Source organism: Cricetulus griseus, chromosome 2, assembly GCF_003668045.3.
Source record: "Cricetulus griseus strain 17A/GY chromosome 2, alternate assembly CriGri-PICRH-1.0, whole genome shotgun sequence".
Classification (NCBI taxonomy): Eukaryota; Metazoa; Chordata; class Mammalia; order Rodentia; family Cricetidae; genus Cricetulus; species Cricetulus griseus.
Window position 1 is genome coordinate 123,756,228 of NC_048595.1, and position 27,686 is coordinate 123,783,913.

Consider the following 27,686-nt stretch of genomic DNA (forward strand, 5'->3'; position numbering starts at 1 on the left):
GACAAGGCAGATCCCTAGGGCTTGCTTGCCAGCCAGTATGTTACCCAGGCAAGTTCCAGGTCAAGAAGTGACCTTGTGTTGAAAGAAAAGGGGGATAAAAAAGACACAGCATCTGGGATGGCACCCGAGAAGTCCCCTGATACCCACAAGCAGGTAGGTGCTCAGTACTCCCCCACCACTCAACACAAAAAAATGTATGTAGATACAGTTTTCTATTAATAGTTGCTAATGCTTGAAAGCAATTGATGTCTCCAGTGGATGACTGAATAATAAACCATGGCACTTTCAAACAAGGCAACATTCACCACAGAAATTACCTCTCAAGCCTGATACGTTGTGGAGGAACCTTAAGTGTATCATACTGGCTGAAAGAAGATGGGCTGAAAAGCTGTGGACTGTAGGATGCCAACTGTGAGACAAATATGAAGGACCCTAAAGGACCACTGTGCTTAAAAGGATATTAAATTAAGGTCAGAGACTATAGTCAGTGATCCACCTATAGTTAGAGGCAGATGGGTCCCTGAGTTCAAGACCAGCCTGGTCTACAGAGTGTGTTCCGGACAGTCAGGGAATACACAGAGAAACCCTGTCTTCAAAAACCAAAACACCAAAAAAGCCAAAGCCAAAAAATTAAAATTTGTGTCTGTTTATATTGAGACAGGGTCTTGTTGTCTGGCCTCGGCTGGCTGGAAGCCCTCATTTCTTCCTGTGCCCCAGGAGTGTTGGAATTATGGGAGTTGTACATATCTATATTAAATTAATCTAAAAAAAGGGTGGTAGGGTACTATTATATTTTATTTGTGGACAGGATATTACTGTATAAGCCAGGGTGGCCTCATTATCATGTCCATCCTTCTGCCTCAGGCATGAAATGTTTTGTTTTGTGAGTGCTTTGTTTTTTTGGTTTTTTGTTTTGTTTTGTTTTGCTTTGTTTTGAGACAGGGTTTCTCTGAGTATCCCTGGCTGACCTGGAACTCACTCTGTAGACCAGGCTGGCCTTGAACTCACAGAGATCTGCCTGCCTCTGTCTCCCAAGTGCTGGGATTAAAGACATGCACAACCACACCCAGCTTGTTTTGTGTTTTAAAGACACGATTTCTTATAATTTAGGGTGGCTTTGAACACCTGATCCTCCTGCTTCTATCTTCAAAATGCTGGAGGCTCACCATGGGAGTCTCACCACATCCAGCTGCTTTATTAGAATTTTTTTCCCATCTATTTGACAGTTTTGAGTCTGTGTTTTTAAAAAGATACTTATTTATGTACCCCATATAATTCAAGGTGATACTACAATGTATCTGACCAAAGGTCTATGAAGACATACATACATGCATGGTTAGACATGCAGCATGACTTTACCATTACTTGTGCTTGTGTCATCTCAGGCCTTATTATTATTATTATTATTATTATTATTATTATTATTATTATTATTTATTATTATTATTTGAGACAGGGTCTTTAGGTAGCACTGACTATTCTGAAACAAGTGTAGACCAGGCTGGTATATATAGTTTGCCTGCCTCTGCCTCCTGAGTGCTAGGTTTAAAGGTATGTGCTAACATGTAAGCAAGCTGAGAATGTGTAGTTTTTTTCTCTGATTTTTCACACCAACTTTGAGGTGTTGTATTTTAAGCTGATTTTGTGAGACCCATAACACTAGAAATTGTAAATAACAATGATCTTATCTTAGCACTCACTATTTACATTGAAAATTTCAGTGTGCTCTATGGACCATGTGCTGCTATGGATGTCTGAAGCACTTGAACTGCAGCTTGGGAAGACACAGACACCTAAATGCTGGGCTGGATTAAGTGCCTGATGAGGATGGTGATTGAGCGAATTGTGGTCAGCATGCAGTCGGTGAGTGTTCACAGTCCATCCTGAAACTCCAGACTTTTCTGTTCTCAGGCTTTCCTGAGAAAATGATATCAATTTCAACATTTACATTTATTGCTTGTGTTTCTGTGATTTGATTACTATTTAAATCACAGACGTGGGTCTGTTCCCAGCACAGTGAGGCAGTAACTTCCTAGGTTATACTCAAAACTTATTGTAAACTGGGCAGTGGTGGCGCACACCTTTAATCCCAGCACTTGGGAGGCGAAGCAGGAAGATCTCTGTGAGTTCAGAGGTCAGCTTGGTCTACTGAGAGAGTTCCAGGACAACCAGGAAACCCTGTCTCAAACAAAACAAAACAGAACAAAGAAACTACCCCTCACCCCAAAACAACTTATTATTGTCATTACATGACCTTAAAAACAATGTACTCATTAATGAAGAAAAGGATTAAATCTGTCGAGAATCACTGATTGGCTTGGCAGTTTGTAACATTGAATGTTTTTAAGTTAATGTTAAATATTGTAAGTAAATGTTAAGAATGTTGTCCTAAAATGTGACAATAGCTAGAGAGAAAATTTAGCCCATTATTTAAGTCTATGTGATAGATTTTTTAAGAAAAGAAAGGTAAGGTTTATTTTATAGAGGTTATGGTTTTATTGTTTTTTTCTGTTTTATATATTCAAGGTCTCAGTATGTAGCCCTGACTGTCCTGGAAGTTAATGTGTAGGCCAGGGTGGCCTCAGACTCGGACAGTTTCATCTCTGAATTAGAATACTTGCCAGTATAGTTAGCCATGGATTAGATGGCAGTCTGTCTGGATAGGGCAGCAAGGGAACGAAGGGCATACACACGTACGATGAACCTGGGATCAGGTGGTTAACATGCATTGTGTATTTCCTCAAGGACTTGGCATGAAAATGAATTTGATTTATGCTTGAAAGTATCCTGGAAGCACAAACTGTCCTCAACCTTTACCTGCTTATCTGCATGTGCATGTGTACAAATATTAGAGAAACTTCAGGGGTTGGTTCTTCCATTAAGTGGGTTTCAAGGATGGAACTTGGGCCATCAGGCTTGGCACTTAGTGTCTTTACCTGCTAAGCCATCTTGCTGACTGAAGTATGTGTCTCTCTGAAGATGATCGAGTGTGTGTGTGTGTGTGTGTGTGTGTGTGTGTGTGTACACTATAACATGTGTATTTAAATTAGAGGACAACCCTAATTGGAGAAAGGAAAGAAAAGAGACAGACAAATTCCAGCCAGCAAGATGGCTCAGCAGGTGAAGACACTTGGTGCCAAGCCTTATGGCCTGAGTTCCATCCTTGGAACACACACAGTGGGTGAAAGTATTGCAGGTCTCCTTGCAATGATTCCTGCAAGTCTCTGCCATGCTTGAGTACACACACACACAAACACACACACACACACACACACACACATACACACACACACATAAATGTAAAGTTTAGACTTTAAATTAGAGGGGTGAGGGGCTGAATGGCTCAGAGGTTAAGAGCACTGCCTCTCTTCCAGAGGTCCTGAGTTCAATTTCCAGCAACCACATGGTGGCTCAAAACCATTATGAGATCTGGTGCCCTCTTCTGGTGTGCAGATATAAATGGAAGCATAATATTGTATCCATAATAAATAAATAAAATCTTAAAAAAATTAGAGGGGTGAGCTTTTTCTTCCACAGTGTATGTTCTTGGCAGGGTGTTGGTGGCACATGCCTTTAATTCCAGCACAGTGTGGGTTCTAGGTATTGAACTCAGGTCATGAGGCTTAGCTATTGTCTTCTTTACCTGCTGAGCATCATACTAGCCATACTTCAACGTGTGTTTGTACTTAAAACATATTTATAATGTTTCAATTTCTTCTCAGTCCTATATGTTTGTCCATAAGTAGAAATTTCAAAATTTGTGTTTATATTTAGACTTTTTTGAGACAGTCTTAACTGTGTAGCTCATGCTGGACATGAACTCAAGATTGCCCTATCTCAGTCTCTAGAGTGATGGTATTACACCACACCTGGATTCAAATATGACCGGAACTGGTCCCAGCAATTTATGTTTGAAAAGTTATAGGCAGTATGTAATTGGTATTAGCGGTCTATTAATACACATTAATTATCCCTTTGTTTAAATTTGTTCTTTGGAGGAAGAGTATTATGAGTGGGTAAGGCTGGGAGAAGTGAGAAGCCTACTCCTCAGTGAGGGGCTCTGCTGTCTTACATATGTGTGGTGTGTGTGCAGGGTTCATATCTGGGAGGTCTCATGCCAGCACACATTTTTTTCCTTGTTTCCTTTGGAATTAGGGATATATATTTATTGGATCTCCTTAAACATTGTGATTAATGATATGGATTTCCGCCCAAAATGTTACATGCACATGTTGATTTACAAATAATTTCAGGGATATCTCTGAGACTCAAGCTATATCATATAGTTTGAAGAAAATACTAGAATGAAGCTTATTGTTTAACTAAATATTTTCTTTCAATTAATAATATAGATTAGTTTCTAATGGTTTCCTATATTGAACAGGGACAGATGACAGCTTCAAATTCTAGCTTTGAATGTCAACACTTCTACAATAGCATTTCACAATGTGAAAAAGAACAAATTGCTTTCCTGTTGTCTCTTCCTTGCTGTCATCACTTTCAAACACTGTTGCTAAATGTTATGGACTGTCAATACAAGACACAGGCATGCACAAATACACAGATATAGGTTATTTTTAAGCAATTTTTTGTAGATAAAGCAACGGATAGTCTCTCAGAAGTGAATTGAATTGTCTGATTTATTAATTAGATCAAATGTTCTAGTAATGACAGTTTTCTCCTTACTTTCTCTTAACATCTGAAACAAATCTGATGACAGTTTCTCTCTAGAGAGAGTCTGCCCTTCTCCAAACCAGGATACTGACAAGCCCAGTTCAGTCACAAGGTAGGGGAGAAGAGGCACTTGGGTCATGCAGCCCCCAGTGCACAGATGGTGACTTTTCAGTACCATCTGTTTACTGTTTCTTCCCAGCCATTTACAATTTCTTCCCCACAGTGAGGGCTGTATTAAAAAACAAAACAAAACAAAACAAAAACCCCAAAAATCCCTAGTTAAAAAAAAAAAAAAAAAAAAAAAAAAAAACCAAGTCTGGCATATCAGACTTCCTGGAAGTTAACTGTTCTTAACCACCTAATGGAGGCTGTGACTCTTCTTTCTAAATATTCCAGCCACACTAAACACTGGGCAATTCACGAAGATCATGAAATAATCTGTTCTAACTTTGTAGGCAAAACCTAAACAGTTTACTTATTCCTTATAATTGACAGCTGAATCACTGGCCACTTCTCTTCCCGAAAGCACCTGGCATTCTTTGCCCCTGGCATTAAGCGGATGGAAAGATGCTGGTGAGGGTTGCTGGAGGCTGGCAGAAGCCCTGGCTCCTGACCTGGACAGGTCCTGTCTGAGTTTTTCTTTGTGAACTGTTTGCTTTGTCCTCTTCTCTGAGCAGGAACTTGTTTCCTAGAGAGGTGGGGGTTCACTTCCGACTAGGTAATGGTCACATTATGATGCACAGATAACATTCCATTTTTCTTACATCATAGTAGAGTTTTAGCTGGTGACTAAATGGAGGACTGGAGAAGAAATGACTGAGTGGTGTGGTTATCTCTGCCCTCTGGGTTTTGTTTTAAAAGATCCAGACCTATTAAAATGCACAAGGTAAAAAGTTAGCACAGTGACTGTTTTATAATGACTATTGTTTCTTGGATGGACTATTGATTCTTCTGTTGTTCTGAAGTACTGTGAGTTCTCCTCACAGAGCAAAAAGACTGCTAATGGCCCTCTGTAATCCTTGGGCCATTGATACTTGGCCTTAAGCGTGGGTACTTTTGCCTCTTAAATTCTTTGTGTAACTTAATTCATATTTTAATTGTCTGCTCACCCAAATTTCCAATTGTGCTATCAGTTTTATTTGCATTTATAAAGAAAGAATTTCACGTTTTGTTGACTGAATTCTCCCAGGTAAAAGTCCGAGAAACTGGGCACATACGTGATAGAAAAGCTTTTAAAAATTTGAGGCAGATGCTTGAGGGGGTACCATTTGTACCCCATAAACCTCACTTTGACCCATACATATTAGTATACTAAATTGGATTTGATTGTTAATACATGCTTAGAGAATGGTGTGAGATGTTTGGGTAACTGTTATAGCTACAGTAAATGGAAGCCAACTGCTGCTCATAAAGTTCCATTAGATTAATTAGTATTCATAATTACATTAATATATATCAGCGTAATTTCATTCTTTAAATTAGAATTTTGGCTGACCTTAAAAAGGGAATTGTGTCCATTTTTGTCTGATTGTGTTTATTTAGTATTAAAAGATAACTGGATATGAAAGTTTGAGTTAAGTATGATTGTTTTTTCTTTGAAAATTGCTTCGTACTATGCTGCACTCTTTACTCCTCTGTTTAGGCTTTCAGATGTAGCACTCACCGTGACTAGATTTTCTGTGTAAGAGAAGGTAATGTTCCAAGTGTAGTTTGTGTGACTTAACATTTATGTGCCTGAGTTTTACTTAGGGAGTTTTTAAGTATAGTCCAGGACACTGAATTATCTCACCAGAGAGAGGGGTATCCCTCATTATGGCAGCTCCTAACTCACATAGCATTTTTATAAGAATTAAAGACAAGGCCCTTCAAGAAGGTACCATTGCGACTGATTTATCCCCACTAATATTTCACTTTTCATGTAGCAACTAACATTCATGATCCAAAATCATTCCTCAAACTTCATACTGATTTTGTATTTAATTTGAAAAGTTACTATAGCAAAAGTGGCTCACGTTTCCAAAGTGAAAGACCCCCCCCCCCAAGGCTCAGGCCCCCAGGATCTCAGTCCAGGACTTTGGCCACCCCAATCACTGGGCAGAGGCAGAAACTTGGATGTAAACAGCATGAGGCTTTATTGTAGTTGTTTAACAAGCTAACCCCATGTTAGACGTGGCCGAGGCATAGAGATCTTATAGGGCAGTGTAAGGGGAGTGTCTAGGAGTATGTACAGGCTCAGGATTGGTGTGCCTCCAGGCTTGGAGGGTTTGCCCTGTGTTGATTGGTCAACTGGTTGTTATGGCCCATAGGCCCTCCCAGGGTGGTTGCTCTGCTCTGAACGTCATTGCTGTGCACTTTTCCTTAAAGCACACCCAGAGCCATAAAGCATAGCACCACTAGCTAACTTCTGATTGGTTCCTTGCCACAAGGCAGGCATCTGACCTCCTAGTAACCAAGGCAAGGTCAGGCAAGCATGTGTTTGGCTGTTATGGCTGCTGAAATGGAGAGCTGGTCCATTCAGTTACAGTAGCATTTCCTCTGTAGAATTGTAAGAAAAATAGTTTGTACTCCTAATACAGTACTATGTTAAGTTTGCTAGAGGATATTATTGGGCTGGTGAGATGGCTCCACAGGCGGAGCACTTGCTGCCGAAGGGTGACATCCTGACCTGATCCCCAGAACTTGGGGAAAGTAGCAAGAGAGGAGACCGGTGACCAAGGGTGACATTCTGAGCCTGATCCAGAACTCGGGGAAAGTTGCAAGAGAGGAGACCCAACAGAGTTGTTCTCTCCACATGCAAGCCAATACACACACACCTGAGCGCGCGCGTGTGCGCGCGCGCGCGCACACACACACACACACACACACACACACACACACACACACACACACAAAACTATATTTCTATATAGTATCTTATATGAAGCTTTATCTCTTTAATACCAAGTGTCTGTCTGGCTAGCTATCCTTTCAATTTTGAATTGAGAAATACTAGCTTATTTCCTAGAACATTTAGGATATTCTGATACTGTGATTAATGTGTTAGCATGCACTCAGTAGGCCAATGTATTGTACTAACAGTTGAAGAAGTTTTATAAATGTTTGGTTTCTCTATTTCCTTAGGTACTTTGGTCTGGAAAACCATATGGTTCATCTCGAAGTATTGTAAGGAAAATTGGTACCAACTTGTCTCTGATTCAGTGTCCCAGAGTTCAATTTCAGGTATGGTTTTGTTTTTCAGATTTCTATGGTAATATGTGCCTTAGAAAAGTGACTGGGCAAGGTGTTTTAGAAGTACTGAATAGTTTTTGAGGCTTTCTCCTATCAATAACACTGAAATAGAGAGGATTAACAGCCAAGGTCTTTCTAATTTTAGTTCCTCTGAAGTGATTATTCCAGATCCTTAACATTTATCCTCCTTGAGATGCCTACGGGAAGGTTGGGGAACCCGTGATAAGACAATTGTTAATTCCCAGGTGACCTTGAACCTATTTGGCCTTTGGGTGGTTATTTAGTATTTTCCATTCTTTAACTACTCTGGTCCTAAAGAAGTTCTTTTTTTGTTACTGTTTTTGTTTTGTGGTGGTTAGGGTTGACCCAAAGGCCTTCGGTGTGCTAGGCAAATGCTCCACCTTTTGCACTTACAAATGTTTCTTGGGGTCAGCAAGACACCATGCATGGCAAGTTTGATTCCCCAGGACCCTCATGGTGGAAGGAGAAAAGTGATTTCTCAGTTGTATGAAGTAAAAACAAAAGAGCTGTGTATACACACTCCTGTATCCCAGCACTTTAGAGGCTGAGGTAGGAGGGTCAGGAATTATAGGCTAGCCTGGGCTACATAATGATACCATGACCATGTTTCTGTAACAAAAATGGAAATAAACACTTTCATTCCAGGGTGCAGGTGATCACAAACACTAACATAATTTAAAATAACTTTGGTAGGCTAGTTAGTTTGAATTTCACCTTCTGCAATTGACAGGCCTCTGGGTAATTCTGTTCCAGACTGTTTTCTTGAATTTTAAGGAGGTTTTTTTTTTTTTTTTTTTTTTTTTTTTGAATTGGGAAAGTTCTGTAACTACACAAGTAATGAATTACATTTCCACTACAGGTCACCTGTAAATCTAGAAGCAAAATAGACACTTAAAGATAATGGCCCCCTTTTCTCTGACAAACTGGAAGTTTGTACTTTTTGCTAGGTGTTGATATTCTTTCTAGAGAGACACTAAACAAGCAAGTACGTCAATAAACACAGCATTAGGATTAGGATCAGAAATGTCTGCAAAAAACCACAAAAGCATGTATGGGGAGCATAAGCAGACTTACAGTAGTTAAACCATGTTAGGTACTACAAAGTAATCCAGAGATGAATGGTTAAAAGTATGGGGGGTGGATGTGGGCATGTTGTATGTAATTGTGTAAGTCATTTTAGAGCAAGTGACTCAAGCTTGTGTGTTTTGTATGTATAAGAAGGTGTCCTGGAAGCCAGTCTACCAGGAACACCATACATTTTGCTGAAGTCTATTTCTTAGAATAGTTTTACATTTCAGAATATTTCAAATTAGTCAAGAGTGTTGTGGTAAGATTCTAAGATATTACAAAGTTTTGGGTTACTGGTTTTCAAATTAAGAGATTTAGAACTTTAAAACTGTGGTGCCTACTCTATTTTCTGCCTTTACTCTTTAATCTTTTCTGCTAACAGTAGCTTTGACAGGACAGGACCTTCCTACAAGTTAACAGTAAGTCCTTTGTTTTAGACATCTCATCTCATCCGTGCATGCCCATGGCAGTGATGTCTAAATCATGCTTGAAGAACTTGGCCGCGATCCCCCTTGTCAGTGCCCACTTCTCCTTGGCCTGTACTTTCCTTGAGTTGTCCTGGAAATCACCTTTCCTATGTCATGTTATGTCACTCAGTAATGGTTCTTTTCAAGCAGTACCTGAAATGACCTTTTAAAAGTTTGGGGTCAGTTTTCTTTTGTCTCTGAATTGAATTTGGCTTAAGTGGGGGAACAGCTTGTATTGGGGAGAATATCAGATCAAGGTGGTAGAGACAGATCTTGACCGCTGCATTGACATTTCCATTTCAAGTGTCATTTGTTCATATATTTGGCATAGTCTTGCAGCATAATAAATATTTAAATAAGTCCTGGGAGGTGTTAGATTTTTGGTTTTTTGCTTTTACACTTAAAATTTGTGTGTGTGTGTTTCTGTGTTAGTGCATGCATGCATGCTCTTTGGAAAACATGGAAGTCAGAGGATAACTTTCAGAAGTCTTTTTTTTGTGTGTGTGTGTGTAAGTCTCAAGGATCAAACTCAGACATAAAATTAGAAACGTTTGATCCATAATTATCATCATTTATAAAAACCTGAAAATTAGATTTGGGTCCTTAAATGTGGCCTGTCCCCCCCTCCCCCCTTGTTTGAAGTAAGGTCTGACTGTATATAGCCAAGACTGGACTTGACTCCATGATCCTCTCCCCTTACTGCCAAGTGTTGGGATTGTAAGCATATACCACTGTGCTAACTCAGGTCTGTGTTTTCCTCCCCTCCCCTCCCTTCCCCTCCCCTTCCCTCCCCTCCCCTCCCCTCACCTCCCCTCCTCTCTCCTCTCCCCTCCTCTTCCCTCCTCTTCCCTCCTCTTCCCTCCTCTTCCCTCTCCTCCCTCCTCCCTTCCTTCCTTCCTGAGACAAGGTCACACGTCCCAGGTTGCCCCTCTTGCTTCCACCTCCATCATGCTCCTGTGTGATGCTGGGGATCAAGCCCAGGGCATCCCACATGCTAGGCAAGTACAGACTGGTAAGACATCCAGCAAATAGCAGATAAAAATCTACTTTTCTTTAAAAAGTTACAGAATTTGGAGCTATGCTCCAAAATAAAGCATAGCTACAGATACAGACTTACAGGGTCTCGTGTGGTTTCAGAAAGATGGTCCAAATAAATACCAGACAGTTCCCAGTATAGCATTTCTGATGAAAGTTAGTAAATCTCTTGGGCCTTTTTGATTTTTTTCTTCAGTTATAAATTTAGTTGTCTTGTTTCTTTGAATGGTTTCTTTTCTTCGTTTTGATGCCTTGGGGACTGCACTTAGGGTTTTGGCATGCTAGACAAGCACTCCACAGCTGACCTAGTTCCTCAACCCCTCTCGACTTCACTTTTAGGAAGTTAATGAGCTACTCCCCAGCCCCTCTCAACTTCACTTCTACACCTTCATTTGGAAACTTTAAATTGTTAATCATTGACCTTCTGACGCTGACACATAATATGTGAAATGTAGCCTAAATTTAATTCAGTTAAATTGTTTTCCCCTCAGATACATTTTAGAATACTCTTTGGTATTTCTTTCAAGATAATTTTCCTTTATATATTTAAGTTTAGCCAGAGAATTTTCTTCCTCTGCTCTTTGTTTCTTATAATAGTGCTAAAACTTAATACTTTGCTACTTAACACTCAATTAAAACAAGAGATTTGAGGCATTTAAAAATTCATTTCCAGCCCTATTGTATTGTAGCATAAGTACTGTAACCATAACAGCACCATATTAGTTGCTTTTCTCATTACTGTAGCCAGTTACAACCTGACAGAATAATTAAGGAAGAAAAGGGTTGTTTTTGTTCACAGTGGGAGGGGGCAATAGGCCTGGTGCTGGGAGGTCAGGCAGTCAGAAAGCAGAGAGAAACTTGCTGGTACCCAGGTGGCTTCCTTCTTAACCACATTTAGGGTAGGTCTATCCTCATTTGAACCAAGAGGTGTATCTTCTGTTTTTGTTTTTGTTTTTGTTTTTGTTTTTGTTTTTGTTTTTCTTTCTCACGTTCTGTATACATGGCAGTCCTGGAACTCACTTTGTAGACCAGATTGGCCTACATTCACTTAGATGCAGCTGCTTCTGCCTCCCAATTGTTCTGGGTGATCTTAAATGCAGTCAGGTTGAGGATGCTAACCATCACTATCACTAGTACACAAAGTATTCACCACAGGTGGGCTTGACAGTGTCAACATCACCATCACTAGTACACATAGTATTCATAGGGGGGCTTGACAGTGTGAACATTACTATCACTAGTGCAAATAGTATTCACCACAGGTAGGGCTTATTTGTTGACTCTGTGCCCTCCGCATTTGCTTCACTAAGTCTTTTTCAGGAAACAATGGCATCCTTTTCAGTTTGTCTTGGCTGCTAGAGAGCTCAGAGCCTTAAGCATGCCATGAAAGTGTCCCATTGCTAAGCTACATTCCTGGCTCCAAATCAAATTTCTAATACTTAGAATCTAAATTTTTTCTTAAGTTTTGGATGAATGAAATAAAAGAATTATGATGTGAGAATTGGGTAAGGTTAAATTATAATCCAGAGGTTGTGACCAGAGCTTGGTAGCATGTGACATGACTAGTGAGCCCTTGCATGGAAGCATGCCTTGCAGCTTCTAACACAGGACTGATGATGGTGCCTCTTTGCTTTTCAGTCTTCTGTTTGATCATAAATAAAGGACTTCTCTCTTTGTGACTTCCAGCTTACCAGCCATGCAACAGAATGGAGTCCCACCCCACCAGGGGACGACGTGGTGGCATCTTTTGCTGATGTTGGATGGGTAGCTGCCGAAGAAGGAGAGTGCTCCACAAAGCTCAGGTTAGTGTGGATGGCTGCTGGGACTGTCTGCTGTTTCCAAGGACATACGGGAACACGTTAAGATCCGGATTTGATAGCTTGCCTTGTTCTCTTTTTCTTGAACGGTCTTTGTGGTTTATTTTTCGGAGTCTTGTACTTGTAAAGTTCTCAGGAACAAAAACCAGAATTCCCTGCCATTCAGGAGGGGTTACATGCTAGCAAGGGGTGTCAGAAGAAACCATCAATGCTAGGTAAGGTAGCTACAGTAGTTATAATAGTTTCATTGGAGCACAGGGATCCATCAGATCATAGAGAATTTGTATACTTGGAAAATGTTTCTTAACAATTATATCAAGAGGAGTTGGGGTTACATGAGGGAACAATGAGTGTTAGAGAAGTTTCCATTCATTTGGAAGCTACAGAGTGTACACTAGTCAGTCAGTCTAAGAAAGTTACTCACTGGGCACCAGAGAGTAGACACAGTCAGGTAGTAGACACAGGGGTGCACTGGAGGAGATCCCAGGATGTCAGGGTTACTGGTAGTGTAAAGTCTACTAAGCAGGTGGAGAAAATCCCTGCATGATGAGAGAAATTAGCTTGGCTTTTTGAGAAGTGGATGCCTGTAGTTGTCCCATCCTGCAGGACAGCAACCTAGAGCAAGAAGTCCAGGGAGGGGAATGGGGACAAGAGACTCAAGAGAATGACCATAAGACAGGATTCTGATCAAGTGGCAAATTTTATTTTTTCCAGACTAGCTTATATAGTCAGTGGTATGGGGTAAAGGGAAGGGGGAGAAGAGGCCAAGAGTCAGGTGTTAGTTTAAGCAGGATGTTAGAAAACTATAGAAAGAGGATGTTGGCAGGATGAAAAGTTCATGGGTGGTGGGGAGAGTTACCTAGGTGAGTGGTGGGAAGAAGGAGGTTGCTTAGGTAAGTGGTGGGATGTGGGAGGTTTGCTTAGGTAAGTGGGCTTGTGGTTGGAACAAAGGATTGACGTCTGGGTCATGTTGTTCCTTCTGGGTGCTCATGCTTCTAGAAGCCATTTATAATCAAAATACAGTTCTATAACTATGTGGCTTGCCAAGTTTGGCCTAAAGGTTCATGCCAAGCTGTATGGCTCCCAACAGGTGCCAGAGCCGAACGTTGAGAGGCAGCAGGAGATAAACAGATGGGTGGAGATCTGGTTTAAGGTCAGCCCGAGACACCTGAGACTGTCTTAAAATAAAGTAAAACCAAGAGTGGTTTTACTCAAAGAATAATTGTACAAGTTAAGGTTACTGTTGTCATGAGACACCATGATCAAAAGTAACTTAGGGAGGAAAGGGTTTATTTCACTCACAGTTTCACATAACAGTTCATCATCAAAAGCAGTGAGGACAGGAGCTCACGCAGGGCAGGAACCTGGAGGCAGGAGCTGATGCAGAGGCCACTGAGGGGTGCTGCTCACTGGCTTGTTCTCATGACTAGCTCAGCCTGCTTTCTTATGGAACCTGGGACCACCTGCTCAGGGATGGCCCCACCCACAATGGGCTGGGCCCACCATCAGTCACTAATTCAGAAAATGCCCACGTTTGTCTACTTAATAGCCTGTCTGAAGCATTGGTTCTCAACCTGTGGGTTGTGACCTCTTTGTAAGTAAAACAACTTTTTTATAGGTGTCGCCTAAGATAATTGGAAAACACAGATATTTACATTATCATTTATAACAGTAGCAAAATGAGTTAAGAAGTAGCAACAAAAATAATATGGTGGGGGTCACCACAACATGAGGAGCTGTATTAAAGGGTCTCAGCATTAGGAAGGTTGAGAACCACTGTTCTGGGGCATTTTTCTCAATTGATGTTCCCTCCTCTCAGATGACTCCAGTGCATCAAGTTGACATAAAAAGCACCAGCACAAGAATAAAGTTAGGTAATGTCAGCACATGGTACTTTACCCAGGAGCTTGTACTTTCCTGCTTTACAGTATGTGGGAGCCAAATGAAGCAGGCACAACAGGAAGAAATCTTCCTAGCACAGTGGTGTGGTGAAACTATTGTAAAGAAACATCACAAATGTTTTCTGCTTTTGAAATATCTGTGCTAAGTACTTATTTTTGTTTTTATGTTAAGATTTCAGTTAAATGAAAAAGAAAATGATAATGTTCATTCATCTGTAGTCATTATGTAGAAGTGTAATCCTTACTTTGTGTGTGTGTGTGTGTGTGTGTGTGTGTGTGTGTGCGCGCGCGCGCGCTGTGTACTTGTTCATGTGTGTGGACATATATGCACATATACAAACGTGTGGAGGCTAGCGGTCAGCCTCAGGTGTTCTTCTAGTACTGTTCATCTTGTGGTTCAAGACAGAGTCTCTCTGGGACCTGGGCTTGCAGATTAGGCTAGGCTGGCTGGCCAGTGAGTTGCAGGCAGCCCCCTTTCTCTGCCTCCACAGTGCTGAAGCTATACAAGTATGTACACCCACACCCAGCTCTTCACAGGGATTTAGGGATCAAACTTAGGTTCACCAGTGTGCAGCAAGCACTTTCTGTCAACTAAACCATCTGTTAGACCCTCTTGTTTTTTTGAGACAGGGTCTCATGTAGCCCAGTCTGTCCTTGAAATTACTATGTAATGGATGATTTTGATTTTGAGCTCCTACCTCTCTCGTTTCTACTACCAGAATCCTGGGATTGTAGCCATATTCTGCTGTACCCAGTTTTATGCAGCATCTGGTTTGAAGTCTGCACTTTGTGCATGCTGAGCCTTACTCCACTGACTGAACTACATTATATATCCAGCCTTCACATGGCATTTCTCTGTGCAGGCCAGGCTAGCCTTGTCCTCATGGCCTATGGCTTCATCCTCTCAAGTTCTGGGTTGGCAGGCATGCATCACCATGTCCAGCCTTTGAAGTTTTTTGTGAATGTTTATATTTTCATCTGGTCTTCTCAGTGTCAAGGTAAAAAAGGAAACTGTAATTGAGGCTTCAGAACTCACACACACTCCAGTTAAATAAAGGTACTGCTATGATGCTGGGGGTGCTAAGGACTGGGGAAGAGCAGACATTGATTCTTGACATTTTTTTGTTTGTTTCAAATCTTATAGGTGAAAAGGCAACTTGCAAACATTTTAACTTACTCACAAAGAGATTTGAATGAAACATCCAGATTCAGTTCCCAATGCCAAAAGCTAATTGCCGGGCGTTGGTGGTGCACACCTTTAATCCCAACACTCGGGAAGCAGAGGCAGGCGGATCTCTGTGAGTTTGAGTCCAGCCTGGTCTACAAGAGCTAGTTCCAGGACAGCCTCCAAAAGCCACAGAGAAACCCTGTCTCAAAAAAAAAAAAAAAAATCATTCTCAAACTAAGCAAAACTTAAATTAAGTGTTGCAAAAGGGCTTGATTAATACCAGTGATTGGTAACATTTGATTATTTAAAATAAGCATGGTGGCACTGGCATGTAATCCCAGGACTTAGGGGCAGAGGTTGGAGTACCCTTGAAAGTTGGGCAGTCTAGAGAGTTTTACATCAGCCATAGCTGTGCAGTGAGTGTGACCCTTTCTCAAAAACTGAAAAAGGGGGCTGGAGAGATGGCTCAGAGGTTAAGAGCACTGACTGTTCTTCCAGAGGTCCTGAGTTCAATTCCCAGCAACCACATGGTGGCTCACAACCATCTGTTATGAGATCTGGTGCCCTCTTCTGGTGTGCAGATATACATGGAAGGCAGAATGTTGTATACATAATAAATAAAATCTTTAAAAAAAAACTGATAAAGGAAAATCTGATTGCGTGTGACAGAAGCTGTGAGGAAAGTGGTTTGAATAGTGTGGCAGCCCACTTTTCTTGCCAACTAGTTTATTTTCAGTCTAAACATAGCTCCTGGACTGGAGCTGACACCCAGCCCAAGTCATGGAGCCAACCTTGCTAAGGTCTGCGGTGTCTGCTGCCACATCACTTGCTCTTACTAAACCACTGTGCACTGCACTGGTCTCAGCGCAGAAGGCGGCTGAGACTTCACTGCCCTCAGATGCTGTTGACTAAGTTTGCCTGCAGTGTTATTAGCCCAGTCAGCCAGCCACATGTTCTGCAAATTGCTAGAGAAACTGGAAAGCACAGTCCTTCAGCTGGGCACAGTGTAGCTGTTTCTGCTCTTTTGAATAGCACAGGTCAACTTTTTAACTTACTGTGTAGTCCAGACTACTTTGAAGTAGTGATCTTCATACCAGGAATCATGCTTGCTTCCTGTGCTCATGAAGAATTCTGGTTTTGTAGTGTTCCCAGTGACTGGCAGATCAGAGCCCAGGCAGCAGTGTTTTCAATGTTGAGACTTTTGAGACTTCATAGCGTGGGTGTAAGGGAGAAATGACATTAATGATTTCCTCTTCCTTTCAGTTTCTGGCATGTGGTTAGCTTATATTGTCCCCATATTTCTTGTTTGATGTGTTCTGTCAAATATGGGGAATGTTGGCACTAGAAGGCAGAAGCCAGGACCCTAGAGAAGGGCTCATGTTTCTGGTTTTATCTGTTGGTTATGATTAGATTAGCATTTAGAAGATGAGACTTTTCTTAGTTGAAGCTGAAGCAAAACACAGGCCATCAGGAGCTTTTCTGGGCTCCTGTGGTGCTTATTGACAGTGGTGGATCAGCACCACTGCAGACAGAAAAGGAGTGGGACAGTGCTGACCTGTAGCTGGAGATGCTGACTTGTGTGGGTGTCTACTCATGTCTCCTTAGCAGTCCTGTGATGGCCACCTTTATGTTTTCCTTGCAGGGCAGAGGTCAGGTCCAAGTCTCCCCATGAGGATAACCTTCCTTGCTTTGAGAAGCCCCCAAGCAGGCATGTTTCTTTACCAAACTTGTCTCAAGATGAGCCTCCCCCAAAGACAACGCTGGCCAGTGAGGAAGCCATGCAAAAGATCTCTGCACTCGAGAATGAGCTTGCCGCCCTTAGAGCTCAGATTGCCAAGATTGTGACCCTGCAGGAGCAACAGAGTCTCAACGCAGGTATGTGGCTCCCGTAATAGCTTGTTGTGACCACCCAACGGGACAGTGTGAGATATTAGTCTTTGTCAGTCCATCTTGTGCAGAACCTGTGGTGGGTGGGTGGGTGGTGGGTGGTGGGTGGTGGGTGGGTGGTGGGTGGGTGGGTGGTGGTGGTGGGTGGGTGGGTGGTGGTGGGTGGGTGCTCGTGCGCGCGCTTTTGTGTTTGAAAATTCCACAGAATAATCTGCTTGGCAAACCCTGAAATGCCTGCTGAAGTGTGCTGATGTGAATAGACATCTGATATTTCATCTTGCTTTCCTGTTCTAAATTGGGTCTAACACTACCTGTGTTAGTTACCATGTCCTGTGCCATTAAGTATGGAAAATAAGTAAATGCACACAGCAGGTGCCTAATGGCTGCGCTTCCTCTTGTCCAGAGTAGAAATCAGATTCGGGACTTTGGATCTAATACTGTTGGTTTAATTAGTGTGCCCCCTTTTTTCCCATGGAGAAGAACCTTGAAATCATAGCCTGCCGGTTGGTTGGAAAGAGGTGCTTACATTTCCTGTTGTTTCAGTCCTGGGGAGACTCTTAAGTGCCCGTGTCTGAGTCATGTTGAAATCCACATGCAGTGTGGCATACTGGGAATGGTGCTTTGGGCACTGGGCACTTGAAGGTGAAGGGTGGTCTTTTAGTGGTTTGCATAGATGTTTGCATATCACATTCTTTCTCTTCTGTTAACTTGGAACTGTTTTCTTTTATCTCCCTCTGCTGGTAGACTAGGAAAACTATCATAAGTAGGAGATAACTGGAGTTGGTTGAGATGTCTTAGTTGTAATCTTCATACTCCCAGTAAAACTCTCAAACATAACTGTTGCCCCCAAGCCCTCATCAGTACAGTTCTACAGCAGAGAAAGCTAACTTTTGAGTTAGGTGAAACAGTGAAATCTAGGCTTTTTATTTCTTTAACACTTCATTACTTTTTTGTTTGAAAAATTAAGTGTAACACTGTTTTGTAGGATAAGGTTTTCCTTTGACTGGCCTGGAATTCATTATATAGATCAGGTTGGCCTTGAAGTGGTGTGATTCTCCTGCTTTGTACTCTCAAGTGCTGGGAGTATAGACATGTACCAAAGTACACAGCTAGTATGGTGCAAGTTTTTGTGATACCTACAATAGTTGTGAATTGTGTATTGAGAACAAACGTTTTTGAGTATAGACTGCTTTATACTTTTGCTATGAGTGATTATGCTGTGTACCACAAACAGATGCATCTAAAATTTCAAAAGCACCTTTATTCATTTGAATGGGACTATTCCATTGTGTGAGTCTGGGCCCAGTGGAGTAGGAGTCAGATTGAGACATTTCTCAGAGTAACCGAACTGCATTGTCCTCAGAGAATTGAGATTCCTTTTAAGGGTACTGCTTTTAGGAATGTAGAAATCTGTTAAATACTCTTGTTTCTTCAATAGGTCACTTAGATTCTTCCACTGTGGCACCACCACCACCACCTCCTCCCCCTCCCCCTCCCCCTCCTCTGCCTCCCCCAGCATTCCACCAAAGTATGTCTGCTGTTGACCTGATTAAAGAGCGAAGAGAGCAAAGACTCAGTGCTGGAAAGACTTCAGCTAAGAGCCACCCAAAGCCACCCGACATGCCAAATATGCTAGAGATCCTTAAAGACATGAACAGTGTGAAGCTGCGGTCAGTCAAGAGGTGAGCCCCCCCCCCCCACTTCTGCTCCCCATCTGCCTCATAGGGCCAGAGTCCTGAGTTTCAGAACTGTTTACAATGATTGCCATGAATCATTGTTGCTCCCAACAGCTCCTCCATGGAGAGCAGCCAAGGGCAGGCAAAGGCTGTGCTCTAGTCAGGCTTCTCATTTCCACCAAGTCTCATCCTCGAGACCAGGCTGGCCTCCAACTCCCAGAGATCTGCCTGCCTCTGACTCCCGAGTGCTGGGTTTAAAGGCCTGTGCCATTACTCCCTGACTGTAAACTCATTTCTTTAGCGATTACCTATTTAAAGAAAAGGCTCCATGTGTGTGTGGAGGTCAGAAGATAACTTATGGGAGTTTGTTTTTGCCTTCCATGTGTGTCTTGGAGATTGAACTCAGGTTATTAGTCTTGGTGGCTGGTACTTGCTGAGCCATCTCACTAGCCAATATGTAGATTCTTTATTGTGAATACTCAGTGAAGGCATGGTACTGTCCCCTCTCCAGGAAGCACTGGACACTTGTAGAGGATGAAGCCCTGACTGTCTAAAGTGGCTATTTATCTGATTGTGCATTCTCATGTTGAGCTGTGAAGTCCAGCGTTCCCCCCTGCTGCTAGCAGTGGCTAGGTCACCAAATAACTGGCGTCCAAAGTATGTGAGAGACACTCACATACTGACCTGTCCCTTTGGTTTCTGCTCCCTTCTCAAAGGTCAGAGAAAGATGTAAAGCCTAGGCCAGTGGATACTACTGACCCTGCTGCCCTCATAGCAGAGGCCCTGAAAAAGAAGTTTGCTTACCGTTATCGAAACAGTAACCAAGGGGAAGTTGAAAGAGAAATTCCAAAGCCAGAGTCAGAGGCCACCTCAGAGCCAGTCCTGGTAAGTATTATTAGCACATTCGTATTCAAGTCACCCATGTGTGTCCCCCGGTGATGCACTGGGTCCTGTTTTCTGCCTACATGGAGATTGGAGCTAACCGGGTGGGAAAAGGTAGCCCTTATTTGAGACAGGAAATGCAGACTGGCCTTAACCTTAGTATGTAGCAAGACTGGCTTAAACCCAATCTTACTACCACCACCTTCATGTGCTGGGATTAAAGTAGTTGTACCACCGTGCCCCGCTTTTGTATTTCTACTTTTCTCACTTTAAAAGTTAGTTGTTTGGAAACCCCAAATCTACAGAGAACCATAAGAAAAAAAGCAAGGTTCCCCTTGAATTTCCCTGCCGACTTTTATTTGTATTTAAGAATAGTGAAGTGTAATTCAACCCGATAACATATCCCTTATGACAGTGTTTGTATTCAATTTTTTTTTATAATTTTCTTTTTTTTTTTTTTAGATTTTCTTTATTTATTATGTATACAACATTCTGCTTCCATGTATATCTGCACACCAGAAGAGGGCACCAGATCTCATAACGGATGGTTGTGAGCCACCATGTGGTTGCTGGGAATTGAACTCATGACCTCTGGAAGAGCAGTCGGTGCTCTTAACCTCTTGAGCCATCTCTCCAGCCCTGTATTCAATTTTTTAAATTCTATTTATTTATTTATTTTTATGTACATTGGCGTGAGGGTTTCAGATCCCCTGGAACTGGAGTTATAGACAGTTGTGAGCTGCCATGTGGGTGCTGGGAAGAGAACCCCGGTCCTCTGGAAGAGCAGCCAGTGCAGCTGATCCATCTCTTTAGCCCCTGTCTTCAATTTTTAAAAGAGTTACTCAAAATAAAAGAGGACCATTTTCTCTCAGGAGCACCCTGTGAGTTTTCCTAGTGAGAGCTGCCATGGACTTGGAAGGTGTGTGCCACGCCTCAGACTGAGCAGAGGCTCCAGCACTAATGCTTTTCTCTCCCTTGTTTGCATGAAGATACCTGCTGACCTATTTCTTTCTTTCTTTCTTTCTTTTTTTTTTGGTTTTTCGAGACATGGTTTCTTTGTGTAGCTTTGGAGCCTATCCTGACACTCTGGAGACCAGGTTGGCCTTGAACTCAGAGAGATCCTCCTGCCTCTGCCTCCCGAGTGCTGTGATTAAAGGTGTGCACCACCAACGTCCATCCCTGCTGACCTATTTCATGCTTCCTTTTTTCTTTTCTTTTTCAGTTTGGCCCACATATATTGAAGTCTACAGGGAAAATGAAGGCTTTAATTGAGAATGTTCCAGACTCCTAATGGACAATGTGAAAGACTCCTGGTTCACTGTTGGCTTGCAAAGTTGAGTTTGGCAGTAGAGATCACCAGTATTTAGTAAATCTCTGACTGTAATGGTCATTGGTCTCCTTCTTAGCCTAATTAGAGGAGTGAGAAGTAGTGACAGCACCAGAGTTGGTTTGGCTCTTATGAGATGGTCAGTTCTGGAGCTTTCCTTAACATACACGTGTTATAACATGTTTTTAATAGGTAGCCAGGGTTCATCTTCCAGCCTTGAAAATATCTGAAAGCTTCAAAATACAGACGGGCCATTTATGGATGCTGCTGTGCATTTTCAATTCTTAACACTAATATCTGTGCAAATGTTTTATCTGCACACATTTGGATATAAAACAGTATGTAAAAACATTGTAACGAATGGCATCAATGAGGACACTGTTATCTTCAGCTTGAGTTTGCTGGTCAGGGATGGAATAGCTGGTTTGCCCTGTTACTAGAGTACAGTATTGGATATGGAAATGCCTCAAATAGGACTTACATATGTTCTCACATTTTCTTTTCCTCCTGGAGCTGAGTTTACATAAGCAGCAGAAGATGTTTACTGCTGAATATTCGTGTTGCTTTCTGTTAGAGGGACATGAGGGCCAGGAAGGCTGCTTAAACCTCACTACCACTCAATTATTGGGAAGCAAATGTACTTCTCAAGTAGTAGCAGATCGAATTATTGAATTAAATTACTTTTTAAATAAAAGCCAGAATGTATCATCTTTCTTTTCAGTTTAATGAATAGCCTCATAAAGATGGTTTATTGCTAACAATTGTCTAAGTTTACTATTGCCATGATTAAACACCATGACCAAGAGCAACTTGGAAAGGAAAGGATTTATTTCACTCACAGTTCCATGTAACAGTTCATCATCAAAAGCAGTGAGGACAGAAACTCAAGCAGGGCAGTAACCTGGAGGCAGGAGCTGATGCAGAGGCCATTGAGGGGTACTGTTTACTGGCTTGCTCATCATGGCTTGCTCAGCCTGCTTTCTTATGGAACCCAGGACCACCTGCTCAGGGATGGCATCACCCACAATGGGCTGGGCCCTCTTCCATCAATTGCTAATTAAGAAAATGCCTTACAGCAGGATCTTATGGAGGCATTTTCTCAGTTGAGGTTCCCTCCTTTCAGATGACTCTAGCTTGTGTCAAGCTCACATAAGACTAGCCAGCACAATACAAAATGTCAGCGTAACCAAATTTATAAAACTTAACTAGTGGTCAAAATATCCTTTATAATAAAACATTCCTGACTGGGTGAATAAATTCCCTTTAAACTGTTTATCATTGGCCAGCTGATGAATTGTATTATACAGATAAACCTGGGGTGTCATTAGAAAGCTGAAGCTGCCTTTATTATCTAGGGCTTGAAAGGACTTGTTATAATTTAAAGTACTTAATAAGTTTTCATGATTTCTGTGTAATGTCAGAATCTCTTACCATGAGTAAATATTTGGATTATTTAAATCTATCGACTAGTTGTTCTTCCCAGGATAATTGAGATGGGAAGTGTAGATAGGTATTTTAAGTTATTGAAAATGTGTTCTAAATCTTGAAGATTAAGCTGTTTTTCATAGTTTATTTAGTTTAAATTGTGGTATGTTGTTGATGTATGTTGTTTCTAAATGTTTTATATGGTTTGAAAACTGTCTTTTATGAGATTCAGAAAATTCGCCTGACCACATATTTTGACCTAAGAAATTTATATTTATATCAGTATTGAATTTGGCTAGTATTCCAATATATGAAAGTTACTGTTTTAAAATAAAGCAAGCTGTTGAATTTTCTTTTGAGTATACTATTATCTATTTGTATATTTACATCCCTTCTCTTTCCTTTTCTCCCCTTTCCTTCCCTTCCCTTTCATTTCTTCATCTTTCCTTTGTAACTGACATTCTTTGTGCTGACATGTTGCTTTAGGATAATTTGTAATGCATTTTTAAGCAGTGGTACTTCCCTTGATGAGCTGTGTTATCTGTCATTCACTTTTCCTCTTGAGACTGGTTTTAATGCAGGACAGCCACCCCAGGAGACCTAAATACAACTAAACATAGATGAACTGTGCATCTGATAGTGTAGTGACAGAGCACTGGACTTGGAGCAACACATGATGTCGGTCAAGTGACTTTATTCTGGACCCACTGAAACCCCTGCCTCAAAAACAAGGTTTAAACTCTTAGTTGTTTAAACCATTTTGAGCTCCTCTCTTGAGCCTGGTTCTTGGTTCTTATTGGACACTCTCTGGAAATTCTGTAAGTAGGCCAGAGGCTTCACTGGTCTTAGTGTGGTACCTTGACAACAAACAGAACAACAAAAACATCATAGCAAAGTAAGGACCCAGCATCTGTTTCCAGAGGAAGCTGTCACTCAGGACTAAGAGTTGTTCCTCTAGCTAGAAGTTCTCAAACGTGGTCTTCTGATAGGTTCTCTATCTTCTTGCCTTTCTGATTGGAGCAGAACACGAGTGTAACTCTCAGGGTTAGGGTCAGGTAGCACTTTCCATTTCAAGCCAAGTGCTTATGATAGAGGAGCCCTGATTACTTCATGGTGAAATGCCACAATTTAAGGACAAAGGCAGCTTTTCACAAGGTTTCTTACCTAAGGTATAACATGTCTGCCTTTGTTGCCCAATGATCATCCCTGTTTATTGACCAAATGTTTATGAAAGGTTCGCACCCAGGGGATTTTATATTAGAAATCAGTATCTTAAGTGGGGGGAGGCTTCAAGTACAGTTAGGAAATCATTCTGAAATACTGATGTTGGCAACAGAGCATACAGGTTATGTGTGGAACAGACCAAGGGTCATGTTAACCAGATGGTTCTTGTCCTCTGCCCTCCTTGACACATGGAACACAGGCAGCTGACTAAGCCATTATATTCAGACTTCACCTGGAAATCTGAATAGGAAACTTTAAGGGTATGTGGCACTTAACACCTTAAGGAAATGGATAATAAGAAAGGACTTAAACCCAGGTCTGCCATGCTGGGGTCACTAATCCTAAAAAACCATACTATACACAACCCAGCTACCTAAGGAAGAACTGAGGCAGAGGAAGAAAACAGGAACTAACTGCAAGGAGAAGCTCCCAGAATGGCTGAATTCCACTCCATGTCTCCTGAAGTTCAGCTTTGTAAAACTGGCCTCCACTGGAACACACAAATCCCTGTCTAGAGCCCCTGTTACCTGGACTGATGTGTCCATTATAATAAAAACAAACACTTAGCCCATTCCTGTTCTTATGATGCTTCCCAGATGGAAAATCCAGTTTCTGTTAATGTTCACTTTGTGTGTCGGAGAGCCTTTTGCATGGCAGACAAGAGTTCTACCATCGAGCTGTGTCCTGCACCTAGGAACTTGGAGCAGTTTGTAAATGCATGTTTGTGTAATATCTTTCCCCTCATGTAAGGCCCTAAGTCATTAAAGTAATGGGTTATTTCAAGGATGGAGACCACCTGATGGGGTTAGAGTTCTTCTAGGAGTAAGAAAATTAGCCCTTTCTCCTACTGGCCATGTGAGGATATACAAAGTTAGCAAGTCTGCAAGCTGGGAAGGAGGCCCCTCCTGGAACAACCGTCCTGGCACCCGATCACACTTGTTTCCGGTCCTCGAGGTGTCTGTGCTACAGCTCCTGAAGTAAACTGACAGACTTTGATGTTTCCTTCAAAACTTTATAATTTTATAAATTTTGGATAAAAACTGATACCATTACAGTTTTCTGAAAATTTTTATGACATATCCAAACAGTGAAGAAATACTTCAAATTTATTTCACACACACACACACACACACACAGAGAGAGAGAGAGAGAGAAAGAGAGAGAGAGAAGGGGGAGAGAGAAGGGGGAGAGAGAAGGGGGAGAGAGAAGGGGGAGAGAGGGGAGGGAGAGCTTAAAGACAAGTACAAAATGCAATATTTTAAAACAGACTACTGAATCAACTGAAAGCCACAAATTCCTAAGTCAGCAGGTTTCAGTTTTAAGTTCACAGCCAACAAGAAGTTGAATACTGAGAATAATGGAGTTTCTCTTTCCCCTTCCATCCCACTAGATTCTGAAGATGGAGTCCAGGGTAACTTAAAAACTTAGGCATGAAAGTTTGAAATGCAATTGATAAAGTCAACATTTTACTCAGAATATCATTTCGAATACTTAAAATTGTATTTTATCATCAAATTTGAATGCTGAGTGAGTTAGATATTAAGAGATAAGAATGGCGTTAGTTTCATCATTAAGCCAGTCTCTGAAGACCTTCGTATACAATTCTGAAAACTAACTACAAACATTTTCTTTCACCACGACAGTTTGAAGGAGACCCTGGCTTGTAACTTTTAATGCTTTAAGATTTTAACACCAGTGGCATGTTCTGCATACAACAGGAACTGGACATTATTTACTACACAACTTCAGCACCACCCAAACCCCCTTCTGGCAAATTCATTATCAATGCTCTGGTAGCTAAAAGGTACACTCCACAGTAATTTGTTTACCATGGCCCAGTTTATATCTACCCTACACCATGCACACAGAAGAACATGAGACCCTTTATGTTTCTGTCAGCTCATCACCATGTGGCCCTGTGGTGGTTGGTTATCCCTCCTGAATAAAGACCATGTGCCCTTGGGGGTCCTCTCAGTGCCATGCAGATTCTTAGTAGAAAATGGCTGCAGACAAATCTTCAATGTACGTTATGTTTCAAACTCACATTGGAGATGTGCTAGTTTGCACATTTCTTTAAAAGCAGTATGGATTATATTAGTTATAGTCTCAAGACATGATAATCTTGTGACAATTTTTAGTCTTAAGTAGGAAACAAACATCAAAAGAGCATTGTGGATAAAGACCATTTCTGAACTGTGAAGGATCACTAGCACCTCGAACCTATACCTCAAGTACAGGCTGTTTTTTCCAGGTTTGTAGAGGACAAAAAATAGAAATTTTGCCTTTTTTTTTTTTTTAATACAAGAGGTTCATTACAAACCATTATGTTTAAAGTACAAATATTAATAAGGAACCAGATTCGTAGTTAAGGTCGGACTTGTTAAAATTTTTTTTCTAGCCGGGTGGTGGTGGTACACATCTTTAATCCTAGCACTTGGGAGGCAGAGGCAGGCAGACCTCTGAGTTCAAGGCCAGCCTGGTATCTAGTGTGAGTTCTAGGAAAGGCTCCAAAGCTACACAAAGAAACCTTGTCTTGAAAAAGGAGAAAAAAACTTTTTTTCTCACTCAAAGTAGAGACCTCTTCACCCATCCCTTCTTCAGCACTGGGCCCAGACTCCCAAATGGTAGCTACAGCCTCAAAAATGCTTTGATGTGTCCAATTTATCTTGAAATGCCATGAATTTTGCACTACCCTGTATTTGCTTACTTTAAAAAATGTGATCTAAATGTTTCTCCAAATTTTTGCAGAAGAACCAATTGTTGAAGGAAAATAAGTCAAAGAAGAAGGAGGGACAGGGGATTCACACACAGCTATACGAAAACACTTGTGATGGGTGCAGGGACATCACCTAGCTTCCCTTTGAGAAGCTGTAAACAGGGAAGCGACGCCTTGGTGTTATTAAACTGGAAGAACAGCATAATCAGAGCAGATGTGAACAGCCAGGCAGTGCAATTGCCTAGGCAAGCTCAACAGAAAAGGGGCAGAAGTAAGTAAGTAACAGATCTGATGGAGTTACCAATCAAGCTAATGTGTGTGGAGAAGCAACTAGTGGCAGAGAACCTCTAGCATCCAGGGGAAGAAGGTACCCCAGTCCACAGCTATGGATATCAGCAGGTATCCATCCCCACAGGGAGAGGGATGCATGAGGAAACGCGTGGCATCCCTTGCTCAGAATCCTTGCTCACTGAGTAAACCAGCTGCTCCTAATTTGGCTTCTCAAGGAGATTTGCCTAAAGGGAGAGAATGATTGGCAGTTACATTTCTCATTGCAAATTAAAATAACAAGACTGTTCTTTACAATATCAATTATTGTGAACCTGTTTAAGGTGAGTTTTTCATGAGCTGGAAAACAATATATGAGCTTACAGGAATTCTCGACCCTGGACAAGTCAAATATGCCAACATGCTGCCACTTTAGGAGTGACCAGTTGGCTTTCTTCAGGTAGTGACTGTTAATGCTGTCAACAGGAGAAGCCAGATGTGGTATGGGCCACTTGAAATGAGGCTAGTCTAAGTTGACATGTGGTATAAGTTTAAAAGCACACTGTATTTCAGAGACAACAACCCACTTCAAAAAAAGGGTAAAGTATCTTTTAAAATTATATGCTAAAATAAAAATATTTTGGATATATTATAATAATATTATTGATGTCCCATCTTTATGTAGAAAATAGGGAAATCACTCAGGTGGGTTCTATAACACTTGTACTTTCTCCTAGAAAGTAAGGACAAAAAATGTTTGATCTTAAAATTTGCACTATATCCCTTCTAGTGAATTAAGACTGGAAGGTAGAAAGGCTTGGGGAATGGTGGCATACACCTTTAATGCCAGTAGCCATGAGACATCAGCAGTAAGACCAGAATTTGAGGCCAGCCTGTCTACCC

At 41.5% G+C, this 27,686-nt stretch overlaps 2 protein-coding genes across 4 annotated transcripts in view; one reads left to right on the forward strand and one right to left on the reverse strand.

The window, feature by feature from the left end:
• Positions 1-21,856, forward strand: part of Mtfr1 (mitochondrial fission regulator 1) — a 32,251-nt gene extending 10,395 nt beyond the window's left edge. Inside the window, exons 2-8 of one of the 2 annotated variants that reach the window (XM_027403485.2) lie at positions 1,722-1,863; positions 7,795-7,893; positions 12,180-12,295; positions 17,022-17,254; positions 18,705-18,948; positions 19,659-19,827; positions 21,047-21,856. In XM_027403485.2, coding sequence (XP_027259286.1) covers positions 1,798-1,863; positions 7,795-7,893; positions 12,180-12,295; positions 17,022-17,254; positions 18,705-18,948; positions 19,659-19,827; positions 21,047-21,115 — 996 coding nt within the window. In that variant the 5' untranslated portion in view covers positions 1,722-1,797 and the 3' untranslated portion in view covers positions 21,116-21,856. The remainder of the gene's footprint in view (positions 1-1,721; positions 1,864-7,794; positions 7,894-12,179; positions 12,296-17,021; positions 17,255-18,704; positions 18,949-19,658; positions 19,828-21,046) is intronic. The other variant, XM_027403486.2, reaches the window with a different exon arrangement.
• A 1,397-nt stretch (positions 21,857-23,253) lies between these two features.
• The window catches only part of Pde7a (phosphodiesterase 7A), a 96,646-nt gene continuing 92,213 nt past the window's right edge, over positions 23,254-27,686 (reverse strand). For both annotated transcript variants that reach the window (XR_003482922.2, XM_027403491.2), the window contains one exon: positions 23,254-27,031. Coding sequence is in view for 1 of the 2 variants with exons in the window: in XM_027403491.2 (XP_027259292.1) it covers positions 27,018-27,031 (14 nt within the window). In the remaining variant the exon portion in view is untranslated. The remainder of the gene's footprint in view (positions 27,032-27,686) is intronic.